The 14,630-nt window shown below is 39.1% G+C and overlaps 1 protein-coding gene and 1 long non-coding RNA gene across 4 annotated transcripts in view; one reads left to right on the top strand and one right to left on the bottom strand.

Moving 5' to 3' along the window:
• Positions 1–64: 64 nt before the first annotated feature.
• On the top strand, positions 65–3,391 carry LOC117451246 (uncharacterized). Of its 2 annotated transcripts, none has more exons than XR_004552636.2 (12): positions 65–280; positions 364–453; positions 632–674; positions 848–892; positions 1,078–1,120; positions 1,294–1,331; positions 1,777–1,864; positions 2,040–2,082; positions 2,257–2,301; positions 2,748–2,833; positions 3,009–3,051; positions 3,226–3,391. It is a non-coding gene; the product is annotated as an uncharacterized lncRNA (long non-coding RNA). The 2 variants fall into 2 exon arrangements; XR_004552637.2 differs by having other exon boundaries at positions 1,294–1,362.
• Positions 3,392–6,045: 2,654 nt separating this feature from the next.
• The window catches only part of tex2 (testis expressed 2), a 40,867-nt gene continuing 32,282 nt past the window's right edge, over positions 6,046–14,630 (bottom strand). For both annotated transcript variants that reach the window (XM_034089610.1, XM_034089611.1), the window contains 8 exons: positions 14,048–14,337; positions 13,164–13,307; positions 12,954–13,053; positions 10,451–10,571; positions 9,588–9,704; positions 9,101–9,310; positions 8,582–8,702; positions 6,046–7,786 (listed from right to left, as the gene is read on the bottom strand). In XM_034089610.1, coding sequence (XP_033945501.1) covers positions 7,637–7,786; positions 8,582–8,702; positions 9,101–9,310; positions 9,588–9,704; positions 10,451–10,571; positions 12,954–13,053; positions 13,164–13,307; positions 14,048–14,337 — 1,253 coding nt within the window. In that variant the 3' untranslated portion in view covers positions 6,046–7,636. The remainder of the gene's footprint in view (positions 7,787–8,581; positions 8,703–9,100; positions 9,311–9,587; positions 9,705–10,450; positions 10,572–12,953; positions 13,054–13,163; positions 13,308–14,047; positions 14,338–14,630) is intronic.

The following is a 14,630-nucleotide window of genomic DNA, read 5'->3' as shown; positions in this document are numbered from 1 at the left end:
AAGCCAATGAGAAAGGAGGTACAGACACCGGATGTGTTATAAAGTAGATCCGGAGGACATTTTCTGCAGAAGTCCACGAGCATGCGTTCTGTGGTCAAACCGGCCAGTCTTGAACGTTTTGCATTTAATATGGCTAGAAAACGCTTATTTGCATGCACATTTCCGAGACAGTATTACGATACCAGACATAAATGTGCATACAAATAGTTTTCTTTTTCTAATGCATCATGGTGCATGTTGGAACTGCGTGACTAGGCCGCGTCTGCCTGGACATGTCGAAGTAAGTTTAATTTTTTTATAACGTGAATGGAAAATCCTAATAATTGATTTCTTCTTACACACAGTATGTTTTGCTGTCCACAGGGCCGGCCGTAAGGGTTCATAACAGGTTTTGGAAGGGCTTGCATATCCCCACGTGGACCGAATGGAGACCGACTAAGGCCTAACGAGACGGTGAGTTTTTGTTTAAACATTTGAAATCTCTTGTTTTTGATCATGAATGATGATTTAAGTGCGTTAGACTTCTGATATGAAAATGAAGTCATCATATACTTTTCTGACTCAACCCCACAAATGAATATCCTAGTGTGTGGGTCTCATTCAGGTTCACTCAGACATTTTATATTTACAGGAAATGGATGTTGGTGTGGCTGGATCCCTGCATGAGCAACATGGTGAGTATCTTATGTGATCACCATGTGGCATTTAATGGTTATGTATGATGATCATAATATGGTTGAGATCTGATTTAATATGAAGACAATTTACATCTGACATGACTCGTATACAATCTTAAAAATGGATGGTGTTCAAATAACTACTCACTCAAAACTGTTTTCTTCTGCAGGAATCTGATTGATCAACAAATACAAAAGTTACTGTCAATCAAAAGGTGAAACCAGGACTCATAAATCTACATGCTTAAAATCTCTTGTTTTAGATCGTGAATGATGATTTAAGTGCGTTAGACTTCTGATATGAAAATGAAGTCATCATATACTTTTCTGACTCGACCCCACAAATAAATATCCTGGTGTGGGTCTCATTCAGGTTCACTCAGACATTTTATATTTACAGGAAATGGATGTTGGTGTGGCTGGATCCCTGCATGAGCAACATGGTGAGTATCTTATGTGATCACCATGTGGCATTTAATGGTTATGTATGATGATCATAATATGGTTGAGATCTGATTTAATATGAAGACAATTTAAATCTGACATGACCCGTATACAATCTTAAAAATGGATGGTGTTCAAATAACTGCTCACTCAAAGTTGTTTTCTTCTGCAGATTGATCTACAAATGGACAAGTTACTGTCAATTACAAGGTGAAACCAGGACTCATAAATCAACATACTTGTGGGTTTCTTTGCATTCCTGAGCCATTAGAAAATACATATTGCTTAAGTGTGGAAATATATCTTGTGAATAAACCACTAGTAAAAAACAAAACAAACGGTATTGTTTGCTGCTTCTGTAAATTCACAGTATGCACTTTTCTCAACACCTGAATGGCTTTTTCCTTAGTCATTCACAAAGGATGAGAGAAGTGCTAGAGTAAATGTCTTGTTATAACTGGGGTTACTTGGCAATTTTCCCAAGTCTCTCTTTTTACGCAAGACACAATCTAAATGATAAAAGCCATATTGGTTGTGCCCAGTTAATATGAAATGTCCAATGAGAGTTTATCGAAGTATGTTAATTTTGTATAACATGTGAATTGCAAATGCTAATTGATTTCTTCTTACACCAAGTATGTTGTGCTGTCCACAGGGCTGTTCGTGGCAGGTCTTCGAAGTGCTTGCATATCCCCACGTGGACTGAGTGGAGACCGGCTAAGGCCTAACAAGACTGTATCATGGTGAGTTTTTCTTAACTGTTTAAAATCTCTTGTTTTAGATCGTGAATGATGATTTAAGTGCGTTAGACTTCTGATATGAAAATGAAGTCATCATATACTTTTCTGACTCGTCCCCACAAATATATATCCTGGTGTGGGTCTCATTCAGGTTCACTCAGACATTTTATATTTACAGGAAATGGATGTTGGTGTGGCTGGATCCCTGCATGAGCAACATGGTGAGTATCTTATGTGATCACCATGTGGCATTTAATGGTTATGTATGATGATCATAATATGGTTGAGATCTGATTTAATATGAAGACAATTTACATCTGACATGACCCGTATACAATCTTAAAATGGATGGTGTTCAAATAACTGAGTTCACTCAAAGTTGTTTTCTTCTGCAGGAATCTGATTGATCTACAAATGGACAAGTTACTGTCAATTACAAGGTGAAACCAGGACTCATAAATCAACATACTTGTGGGTTTCTTTGCATTCCTGAGAAATTAGAAAATGCATATTGCTTAAGTGTGGAAATATATCTTGTGAATAAACCACTAGTAAAAAAACAAAACAAACGGTATTGTTTGCTGCTTCTGTAAATTCACCGTATGCACTTTTCTCAACACCTGAATGGCTTTTTCCTTAGTCATTCACAAAGGATGAGAGAAGTGCGAGAGTAAATGTCTTGTTATAACTGGGGTTACTTGGCAATTTTCCCAAGTCTCTCTTTTTACGCAAGACACAATCTAAATGATAAAAGCCATATTGGTTGTGCCCAGTTAATATGAAATGTCCAATGAGAGTTTATCGAAGTATGTTAATTTTGTATAACATGTGAATTGCAAATGCTAATTGATTTCTTCTTACACCAAGTATGTTGTGCTGTCCACAGGGCCGTTCGTGGCAGGTCTTCGAAGTGCTTGCATATCCCCACGTGGACTGAATGGAGACCGGCTAAAGCCTAACAAGACTATCATGGTGAGTTTTTCGTAACTGTTTAAAATCTCTTGTTTTAGATCGTGAATGATGATTTAAGTGCGTTAGACTTCTGATATGAAAATGAAGTCATCATATACTTTTCTGACTCGTCCCCACAAATAAATATCCTGGTGTGGGTCTCGTTCAGGTTCACTCAGACATTTTATATTTACAGGAAATGGATTTTGGTGTGGCTGGATCCCTGCATGAGCAACATGGTGAGTATCTTATGTGATCACAATGTGGCATTTAATGGTTATGTATGATGATCATGATGCGTTAGACTTCTGATTTAATATGAAGACAATCTACATCTGACATGACCAACATACAATCTTGAAATGGGTGGTGTTTAAATAACTGAGCTCACTCAAAGGTGTTTTCGTTTGCAGCAATCTGATTGACGATCAACAAATGGACAAGATGCTTACAAGGTGACACCAGGACTCGTAAATCAACATGTTCGTGGGTTTCTAATGTGTGCATTCCTGAGCCATTCGAAAATGCATATTGCTTGACTGTGGAAATATGTCTTGTGAATAAAGCAATTGTAAAAAATAAAAAAACAGTATTTTTCTTTCTTTAAATTCACCATGCACACTTTCCATAACACCTGAATGGCTTTTTCCTTAGCCATTCACTAAGGATAAGAGAAGTGCGAGAGTAAATCAAGTCTTGTTATAACTGGGGTTACTTGGCAATTTTCCCAAGTCTCTCCTTTTAAGCAAGACACAGAGTCTAAATGATAAAGCTATATTTGTTTAGTCCAATTAATATAAAATGTCCAATGAGACACTTTGAAGGAGTTTACAATATAATGGGGTGCTGTTGAGGATCCTTGTTGCCTTTTCCTTACAGTAATCAGGGTTCGTACGGTCATTGAAAACCTGGAAAAGTCATGGAAATTCAAAATGCAAATTCCAGGCCCTGGAAAAGTTATGGAAAACGATGTTTTTCCCAAAGTTTTGGAAAAGTCATGGAAATGTAACTGCGTCAAATATAATTTACATTTTATCTAATCGCCAAAATAATCTGCGGTCGCGAGCTGTTATGTGCCATCATGAAGCGCATGGTATTTTTTAATATATGAAGCGCGAGCTGTGTGCTCGAGTCTTCCTGCCTGTCGGTTGAACTCTGCTGCTCCGGTATGACGGTCAGCTACATTATCTACGGTGCGTTCGTTAACTGTGCGGAGTCACTGTGGCACAGACTGACCGCTGGTGAACAGCTGTTACAACGGGCCGTTCAGGTGTTCAGAGCAGAGCGGCAGAGCGTGATGTGAATTGAAATGTTTTTCTGTCACAATATCATTAAGGAATCGTTGAGCTAGCTAGCAATAGCATACATTGTCACTATCTGCTAACGTTAGCTTTAGCCTTCGTTTTCTAATAGTTTTTTTCATAGGCTATAAACGGAGGTGGTATAAGTATAGATATTGTGCTAGAGTAAAAGTAGAAGTACTCAGATCTTGTACTTGATTAAAAGTAGAAGTACTCAGATCTTGTACTTGATTAAAAGTAGAAGTACTCAGATCTTGTTCTTAAAAGTAGAAGTACTCAGGTCTTGTACTTGAGTTACAGTAGAAGTACTCAGATAAGTAGAAGTACTCAGATATTGTACTCGAGTAGAAGTACTCAGATCTTGTACTTTAGTAGAAGTGGAAGTACTCAGATCTTGTACTTAGTAAAGTGGAAGTACTCAGATCTTGTACTTGAGTAAAAGTAGAAGTACTCAGGTCTTGTACTTGAGTAAAAGTAGAAGTACTCAGGTCTTGTACTTGAGTAAAAGTAGAAGTACTCTGATCTTGTAGTAAAAGTAGAAGTACTCAGATCTTGTACTTGAGTAAAAGTAGAAGTACCAGAGTGTAGGAATACTCTGTTACAGTAAAAGTCCTGCATTCAAAATGTTACTCAAGTAAAAGTAGAAAAGTATTCTCATCAAAATATAGTGAAAGTAGCGACAGTAAAAGTAGTCATTGTGCAGATTGGTCCATTTCAGAATAATATATATGATATGTTTTATAATGATTGATCATGAAAGTGTTCTCAAAGCTGGTGAAGGTGCAGCTAGTTTGAATGACTTTGTATACTGCAGGGTAGCTGGTGGATTTACTCCAGGTGGAAGTCTGATTCAACACTTGATTAGATTTCACATCATTCATCCACATCTGTAGAGTAACTAAAGGTATTAAATACATGTAATGGAGGAAAAGTACACCATGTACCTCTGAACTGTAGTGGAGTAGAAGTACACCATGTACCTCTGAACTGTAGAGGAGTAAAAGTACACCATGTACCTCTGAACTGTAGAGGAGTAGAAGTACAAAGTAGCAAAACATTGAAATACTTAAATAAAGTACAAGTATCTCAAAATTGTACCCACGTATAGTACTTGTTGAGTTTATGAACTTAGTTACTTTACACCAGTGGCGATAAAGATAGAAAGACTAAGCCTTGCAGAGGCATGACAATACATTTTCAAAATGCTCAACAGTGCTGCCAGAATTATAAACTGACTGCTACACAATTAAAATAAATGCTTTTATATATTTCTATTAGATGTGACTCTTTGGCGTTTCTGTTATTATTGACACTGCTGCTTTCAGGGGGTCAGGGGTCGGGTCCTTGCCACCTTTTTCATACCAGCCTCCCTGAGTACAGTTGCTTTAGCGTGTAGAAGCTAGTAAGCCTACTATTTGATTTGTTTTAGATGCAGACCTTATTTCCCTGTTCCATGTTAAAATAAACCATTTTCAGTGGGAATTTCTTTTTGGTCATGGAAAATGAGGTAAAGGTCATTGAGAAGTCATGGAAAAGTCATTGAAAATCATTGGTGAAAAAGTGTATGAACCCTGAGTAATGTAACTACTACACATGTTGTTTGCTATCATTGGAAAGTCTTTTGGCCATTGAAACCATGTACCGAGCTGGAGAGAAGTCAATTTCAAGAAAATAATTGGTTACTATTTTAATTTATTATTTGGCTTTTATTTTTTCTGGCAGACATCCCAAACAGTCTATGGTAACAGCTTAGTAAATGTGAAATTAGTTTGTTCTGTTATTCATAAATGGAATTGTGATTTAAATTAAGTATTTTACTTTTCTTTCTTTTTTTAATAGATTAAATGATTGATAAGTTGACATGCATATCACAGCTGAATCAATTATGAGAATAAGTTGCTGTATGTTAGGACCACAAAGCTGCTCAAACTCTTTCCAAGCAATAGGTTTTATTGATCCACAACGATCAGAACCGTAACATTCTTTGACATCACTGAACACAACTAATGTTTGATATTTTTGTCATCACTGTGCATAAGAACAACACCAAAACTTGTGAAACCATAGGGCATGTCTTGACAGACACAGTAATGGCACAAAGACACTTTCTATATCCTCGACTGATGCAACAAATGTGATAGCTGACTACGGAGGAATGTTTATTTTAAAGGCACTTTCTGCCTCTTACACTTTGCCAATACACATTTAAACAAAACATGTAAAATAATAGTCGCCTGTAAAGCAGCTGAGCGTCTTGGCAGAATACAACGTTGCTGTTCAGTAAAATTGTATGTCTTGGAAAACAGTACAAAAAAAACAGCAGATCAATAAATAATTTAAGAGCATTCATTAGCTGGATGTCTTCTGACAACATTAAATAATATGGCTAATATCCAGCATGTCACTTATTCAAATAAAGCGGTAAGAGTGAGTTTGTCTCCTTCTTATGACCTAAAAACAAAAGGGTTTTGTCGTCTCCTGTCTAAACGTGTGCAGTACATCACTGCAGTGGCCTCAATACACAAGTGAATACTCCGATTGCTTATTTTCTCAACGCCAAAACCAAAATTATTACTTGAGCTCAACTCTGGATATAACATGAAAATCAGTCTTGAAGCATGTTGCGTAGAAGCACGTTGTCAGTGAATGAGCTATTCCTTGAACAGCTGAGAAGCTGCATTCAAGTTTTTACATTCATCAGACCTAGGCAATGTTTAGCTGCTGTGTTTGCAGATACTTTTAAATGTTCCCGTCTAAAGTCAGTGTTAACTGTAATCCCTACCACATGGTTAAAAGCACACAAGCTGTATGTTGTGATTCTGTCCATATTGGATTTAAACTGACCTAGTGTCTTCGATGGACACAGTGCCGTTGATCTGTTTGCATAAAGGTGCCAGGCGACCGGCACAGGCAGCAGTGTGGATGGTTGATCAATGAGTTGTCCCTGTGAAATATGTATCAATTGAGACAGGGACTTCCAGAAAAATCTTCTCTAAATCTTAGGATGTTTCCCTCAAACTCATACTGTCTTCATCAGGTGCTTCAAAGCTTTGAAGAGTAACTGTTTAGCAACAAAATGCTCGATTAGAAAGGTTGCACTAAAATGTATTGTACTATCGTGTATAGTGCAGATGTACATCACAGGTCTTATGGTTCTTCTGATGGCTATTATGTTGATCCGCCAACTCACACGTTTGTTAAAGCAGTCTGGACATGCCCCATGTATTGAATTCCATCAGAAAATGAAACATATTAAGAATAAAACTGATTGGAGGACAATCTATGAGTCACAACTCTCTTCCATTTCCCTGCTTGTAGTCACCACCGATGATTACGACACAGCCCCTATTTACAGTTTTTGACGCACTTCATGTGTGGTGCAACAATGGGACTGGAACATGGTTAAAAATATTGGAGTTGGCCCGGCCCGTTGCTGCACCTGTGGGTCTCTGAGAGGGGCGGGGACTCATCATATTGCCATGGTGATAACATTTCAGTCATCACACACTTTGAACAGCGGTCTTCACTCTCCGGAAACCTCAGACTCCTCAGGTTCTTGGTCCTTCAAGGCCTCATTTGTCACAGTAACCATGTTGACATTCGAATGTGTGTCCATGGCAGAGTGCATTATGGGTAGCCATAAATCGTCCATATTTGGCATCACAAATATTTTCTGTGGGAGAGCAAGCACAGTAAGGAGTCATTAAAAACCTAAAAATCCAAAAAATTACTAAATTTGATCAAACTGAATGTCTTTTCAATGAAAGAGTAGAGAATGGATGGAGCAGAAACTACAAATGAATACACTAAAAAGTTATATATATATATATAGTTATAAACTAAATAAAGACACAGGCATGATATTAATTCTGTTGACATAAATTAGAAAGAAAAAAATACCTTAACAGCCACTCCCGTGTATCTAACCCTGCAATGTTATGTATTGGAACCAATAAGGACTGAGTTTGGCCATTGTTGAAAGCCAGATGTAAACACTCACTCACACATGACAACAGTGAGCAGTTCTAGCACTGTATTTTACTGCCATGGAGGCGGGGGAGTACATAATAATAACCCCCAGAGGAGTCAGGCAAGGATAAATGTAGATGTGTGGTAGACCTGACAGGGACAGTAGTTGCAGGTGTGCCTCAGGGCAGTTATCTAGAGGCAGCCGTATCATTACTTTGTATATATGAGGGGAGGGAAAGCCACAGGCAGACTGCTTTGAAGTGCATGGGCAGCCGTAAATGAATCCCAATGTCCTCTTTTATTACCCACATACTGACCCTTAAACATCTGGGGGGACATTGTCTTTGCTCTTCAGTAAACCTTAAGCCTCTCAGTCAGGCAACTGAGGTTTTTAAACCACACAGGAGTTGGTAAACATCACGTGATATGACTTAACCTTCTAACATTTTAAACAAATTGTATTCATAATTAAGCATGTGCATCTTTTCTCAGTGTATACCTGGAATTCCTGGTCTAGTTTCTTCTCAATCCAGTCAGTCACATGAACTAAAGTGACCTCCCTCTCACCCAGTTTAGGCCGTGCTTTAAGCTCTAGGTGAGGCGGACTCCGGAAACCATACCTGACAAGAGAAGAACATTATTATTATTTTATTTTTTTAATAGTTTAAACCAAAACAAGCTGAATTGCAATCCAAGTTCTTACAGGCTACATAAAAGCAGGCACTTAGTTCAGGAAATGTGTGACATAAATTAGGCTGAAAATTATGCACATTTTAATGAAGCTTTTAAAGAACAAAGAAAGTCCTTAAGGATTTAACATTCCCCACACTGCTTTGTGCCCTCATTTTAATTCTAAACATTAAATGAATTTAATTTACTGGTGATTAAACATTCTGTTCTTTCATCGTATGCATGTCCTTGTTTGCCCAGCAGAGGGTGCAGAGTTATAATCTGAAACCAATATTCCCTTGGAATCATCCTACTGACTGAATGCACTCGTCCCTGGAAGTGAACATACCATATCCTGTCCGTGGGGGGGGGTGGGATGTTGACAGCCAGCGTCCCACAAAACTCCTGCACCTCCACAGTTAGCAACAGGGGCGTGTTTGACACCTCCTCCATCTTCTTCTTAATGAACTCTGTCTCTGTGGCTTTCTGGAAGTACTTCGACTTGGCTATCTTGTCCACAAAGCGCATAATCTTGCTGGGCCTGTGGCCTCCCATGTAGCTATGTGAGCAGAGGATGGAAGGAGGAGGGGAGTCAAGGAGTGAGTCAGGTTCTTTATTTATTCATAACAGCATCTCTCTCTACTCAGCACCCACGATGGAGGAAGTGACCGGGTGCTACATTAAATCAGCAGCAGGCTTTCAAACGTGTGGCACTGAGTAGGTGGGTGGGCGGACTGGAAGGGCAGAACAGACTGTTTCAACACATCAGTGTGAATGTTGCAGCCCATTCTCAATTCAGATAATGATGTTATTGTTGCTAAGAGACATTCGCTCACCCCTCTGCTCCAGGAAGAATGGCTCTGTCACTGAAGAGTTCGGGGGGGTCCTCTTCATCCGAAGAGCCGGCACTAGACGACTCCTCATCGCTGTCTGCCAGACAGTACGTCCGTGGCCTGGGCCTGTCACACACACATAAACACTCACTGTTGCACAGTCAGACTGTATTTCCCAATGAGTTCATCCCTACTGATATGAATAAATGTTTTTATTTATAAATAATTTTTTCTAGAGACAGGTGTACCCAAACTCACCAGAAATTGGGCAAATCCACAGTGGTAAGCATCCAAAGAGAGGATCCATATATAAAGAGAAGGGAGGAAAAGCCAATAGAAAATGGTAAGCAAAAACAAAGGTGACAACTAATATGGTTCCAAATGTAAATCCGCTCAATTAACCTCGGACCTTGGAGGGTTCGTTGTGAAGCAATAAAGGTAATCCTATTATGTGGGTCACAGATAATGTATGATGAGAAAATGACAAAAACAAACAATGAGTCAGTGACGCGTCCTAAAACCCTTTTATAATTTTCGAATCATAAATCTATTGATTAAATCTATTAGATTTATGATTCGAAAATTATAAAAGTATGGGTAGACGTGTGGATATTATCCGGCTGAACAAAACGTGATCCGTCTCTTAAATGTGTTTCAACCACAGACCTTATTTCGAGCTATTTTCCAAAATCCTATGGAGAAATTGCATTGGTTTTTGTCGAAGGAACCGGAAGTGGTAAAATGCTAATTTACTTCCGTGTTTTAGGACGCGTCACTGTGGCACTCTATTTGAAACATATATAAGACATTCTAAATGCAGACTTAGCTTCATTATCTTCATCCCTGAATGTTATTGAAAGCCTCACCACTCTTTTCCTTGCTCCCCGAGCCCCTCGCCCTCCTTCCCCAGACGGGCCAGGTTCATCTTGGTTTCTAGTGTCATGAGGAAGGACCCCGTGTACGAGACCTCAAGATCGAACCACAGACCTGGACAGATAGTGAGGGATACCAGACAGACATATTACATTTTATTATGTGAATAAATTATGCTACCTTATGACCCCCAGTGCAACAACTACAATTCCCAACTCATGTCATTTCTTTGAATAAACAAGAAGCTCCTGCCCTATGTTTATGCTTTAAGGTCCCCTGCAGAGCTGACAGGAGGAAGTCCCCACCTCCAGCAAACAAGGAAAAGGTTAGCTCTGGGGAGGCGGGCCTGGTTATTGGCTTATCAGACTACTTCCTGTTTAAACATTACACTTCTCAGGAGGTGACGGAAGAACTATTCAGATTTTGATTATTCACTGTTTGCTCGATGAATCTTATAAGTGCTTCGCTCTTTCCTCCTCTTCATTTTCCAATCTCGAAAAAATGCTCATTGATTTGTATCTGTGTGGAGGCAGCGTCAAAAGAGACGCTTAATGACAGTAATAACTTAGAAAACAAGACATTGTTTTCTCCATGTAGAAGAAGACACACTGGAGTTAGAGGGAGTCTGGAGGGCCTAGTTAATTTTTGAGGAATAAACATACTGTACCTGAACCAGTGAGTTTGAGGGTGTTTCTACACTGAACTCAGAAATATAATCCAACAAAAACAATATTATATGATAAAAGATATAGCCTGGATTCTAAGCTATTGAAACCTTTTCTTTTCCGGAAGTGTCATCATGACATTTTGTTTTTTTCATCTCGTCAATGCATTTGACAATCAGTGCTTTTTCTTAACTCTCTCTCTCCCTCCCCTGTGCCTGTTTTCAGTTGAACTAATAGAAGAAAAAAAAGTCCAAAACTTCATCTGTAAAAAAAGAATGACATGCGATGCCAATATAATTAAATATTTTGATATATGAAATTACTACTGCATTTATATAAATACTTAATTTCTAAATACAATTTTTCTTTCTTTAGCTCACTGCTTATTATCATAAAATAAAAGTGACTTTACAATATGATCGTTCTGCTGACACCAGTTTCCTACAAATAAACGATGTAATGCAATATGTTATAAACATATTTTAATATATAAATGTTCATGCTCACACCATGATAAATCCTTCTGATTTATACCATTATTATGACGTCACCCTTATTATATCTCCTTCACTACGACTACTAGATCAGAAAAACATTTTGCACCTAAACCTTTATTTATTCAACAGTTGGGTTTTCTTTAAAATGAGCGTTAGTCTCACAGTGACATATCACCCGACCCATTTATGTCCTATCTTTTTGACAGTCTAGCAGTCATAAAGTCACATTATCAATGTCCTTAATAAAACCTGGAATTACATTATATAAATAATACAGGGCTCTACACAAGCCTGTGTGCATTTATTAGTTGTTGGAGTGCAGAATAAACATTGTAAATCAAATCATGTCCTCCCAACATTAAGTAGTCAGGAAGCACTCACTCAACCTCTTTTTTTATCATCATAACAACAGAAAATAAATATCAAGAAGATATGAAATTGGGAATGTTACCATCCAAACAAAAGCATCCTGTTGTGTTCATACACGTTTACAGCGAGGTGCAGACTAATTATGGGCTGGAATCAAGTGATTATGCTTTGTGAGTCATTTCTGTGGGTGTATTGGTACAGACAGAACACATTAATGAGCATTGCAGACTCAGCCGTGGAAATGTGGCTGACAGCAGAATGATTCATGACTGCCTGCTTCAACTGAAACGAAAAATGTAATACCATTTCAATGCTTTTATATCTTGAGACTCAAATCAAATAAGACGTATTTCTCCTTCTTCTAAACCGTCTTTGGAGAAAACTATGACTATTCAAAAGTTATACAGAAGAATACAAATATGGCAACTTACGCATTACATCTACTATATATACGTACATTTAGGGGAAGAAATAGCAAATATCCTCCTCTACCTAAAATCGTTTGAAATGAATTTGCCTCACATATCCGTATAGTCTCTGTGTGTCCAACCCACCCCTTTGCTATGGCCAAATGCAAGCAGCAGGCAGGGTGAGTCAGTGCCTGAGTAATGGATGAGGGGGACCAAAGACATGAAGTTTAATCACTGTGGCTTAATAGAGGGAGGCACGTGGAGAGGCTAGACTCCAGAGGAGATGTGGAGAAATGTCTTCATCAAGAGAGAAGGAGAGCAAAGCTTAGGGAAGATGGACAAATGGTACGAGAGGGAGATGAAGAAGATGGATGGATTGAGGGGAAAGAAAAACAAGAACATGTCTTACTATTTAGACAGAAAGACAAGCGGGAGAATTGATAAACAACCTGGGTATTATGACGGATGGAGGATAGAAGGGAAAGAAAAAAAGATTGATGGTAAAATTGTAGCAACCGCTGTGTGAAAAACATGACATACAGCTTCTATTCCTACCTTGGTGGTCCACAGAGGGTTTGGAGGCATTGAGGATCTTAGGAATGGAAAAGCCCATGTCTAGCTCCGTCAATGTCAGCTCGTTCATAACGTATGGCAGCTGAAACACAGTAAAAATAATGGTGTTTTGACTTAACCATCAAGACAAAAAAGTCATGAGATAAAGTTACTTTTTTTCTTCTGACACGTTAGTAATACTGTGGTACCCACCCTGATCTTACTGAGCTTCATCTGGATCTTCTTGGAGACTATATCAGCCCAGTATTTCTCTCCCAGGAAGTCCCAGAACATCCGTCCCACAAAAGCGTTGACCCAGGCCTCGGGCTCCGTAGGTTCCTCTGAACTCCTGCGTGTCTAAGCGACACACACAGGTATGTATTGTAGCTTCAATCTTCTAAAGCTTAAATTAAGCTAAACGAGTATGATAACAGTCTTTATAAAGCTTGGGTTCAATCCAATGTCCATATACTTTCATAATATGAAATCAAATAATTAAGATCTGACTCTGTTGGAGATTTCTTCTGAAGATCTGTTTGACCACATATCTAAAGCGGATGACAACATCACAAAGCGATTTGAATGGTCGCCTATTTCTGCCTCTTCCTGCTTCCTTAACCCAGCCTAATTAGTAGCCATATCTATGTCTCACGTTGTAAATATGAATGACACCTGTTGGCAATGGCATTGTTATCCATGATCTAAGACGTGCCATGTTTGTTGACAATTGATCAAAATGTATGCAGAATAGAGGCGTTATAATGAATTTAGATGCAGATCCGCTGTCCGTGTACTTTTATTCTTCTTCCTTGTCCCCTGCATTGCCAAGTAATTTTGTATGACTTCCAATATCAATGTCAAAATAGCATCACAAATCAAAATTAGCCCACTAATCAAACATTGCTCAGCAGTGCTACGAGTTGTCAAAACTCTACAGTGAACCCTCCAAGTAAAAATGCAGACAAAAAGACTGACATAGTTGATGTTACTTCACTAACAAATGGCCATGGGGTCCCAAAGGACTGGAGATCTGGATCACTTTGCCTGGTAAGTTGTCTATCTCTTTTCAGCCTTTCATGTATTGTTCTGTCACATACCTTTTTAGTAGTTTTGGGGCTGCTCTCGGGGCTGGGCCCAGGGCTCTCAGTGGCAGTTGGGCTTGTCTGTGGCGCCTGGGGGTTGACATATTTGGCCATGAAGACATTATAGTCCAACAGCATCTTCTGCTTCATCCCTGCAGTAGAGCCACAGGTGAGAGCAGAGGAGGGGTCTCTGTGGCGGAGCTGCGACAGCTCCTCCAGGCTCCCCCGGCTGCTGCTCCTGCTGTCAGCCTCCAGGCCTCCACCCAATTGGGGGCTGCTACTGCGGCTGTGGGGGGACAAGAAGGCTAAAAGTGGAGGACAGAGGGTGCAGGATGTGAGTATAAGGGGGCATACATTTGATCACCAACAACATTTTTCCTTGATTCAAATCAATGCATCGTATTTCACATAATGCATGCTCAAGGTCTGGGAGAGAGAGAAAGGATCTGTTTTTAATGTATTTCTCACAGCATACTGCAACACTCTGAATCAGCATGCTTTACACCATATGACACACTGCATCCTCTCTGACTCATATTAGCAGTGAAATAGTCGTTTAAAACATAATTGCTATCTTTCCGGTAATCCTCTTCACCCT

Source organism: Pseudochaenichthys georgianus, chromosome 8 (assembly GCF_902827115.2).
Source record: "Pseudochaenichthys georgianus chromosome 8, fPseGeo1.2, whole genome shotgun sequence".
In the NCBI taxonomy this organism is placed as follows: domain Eukaryota; kingdom Metazoa; phylum Chordata; class Actinopteri; order Perciformes; family Channichthyidae; genus Pseudochaenichthys; species Pseudochaenichthys georgianus.
The sequence above is the reverse complement of the archived record's forward strand: the minus strand, read 5'-3'. Positions and strand labels throughout refer to the sequence as shown.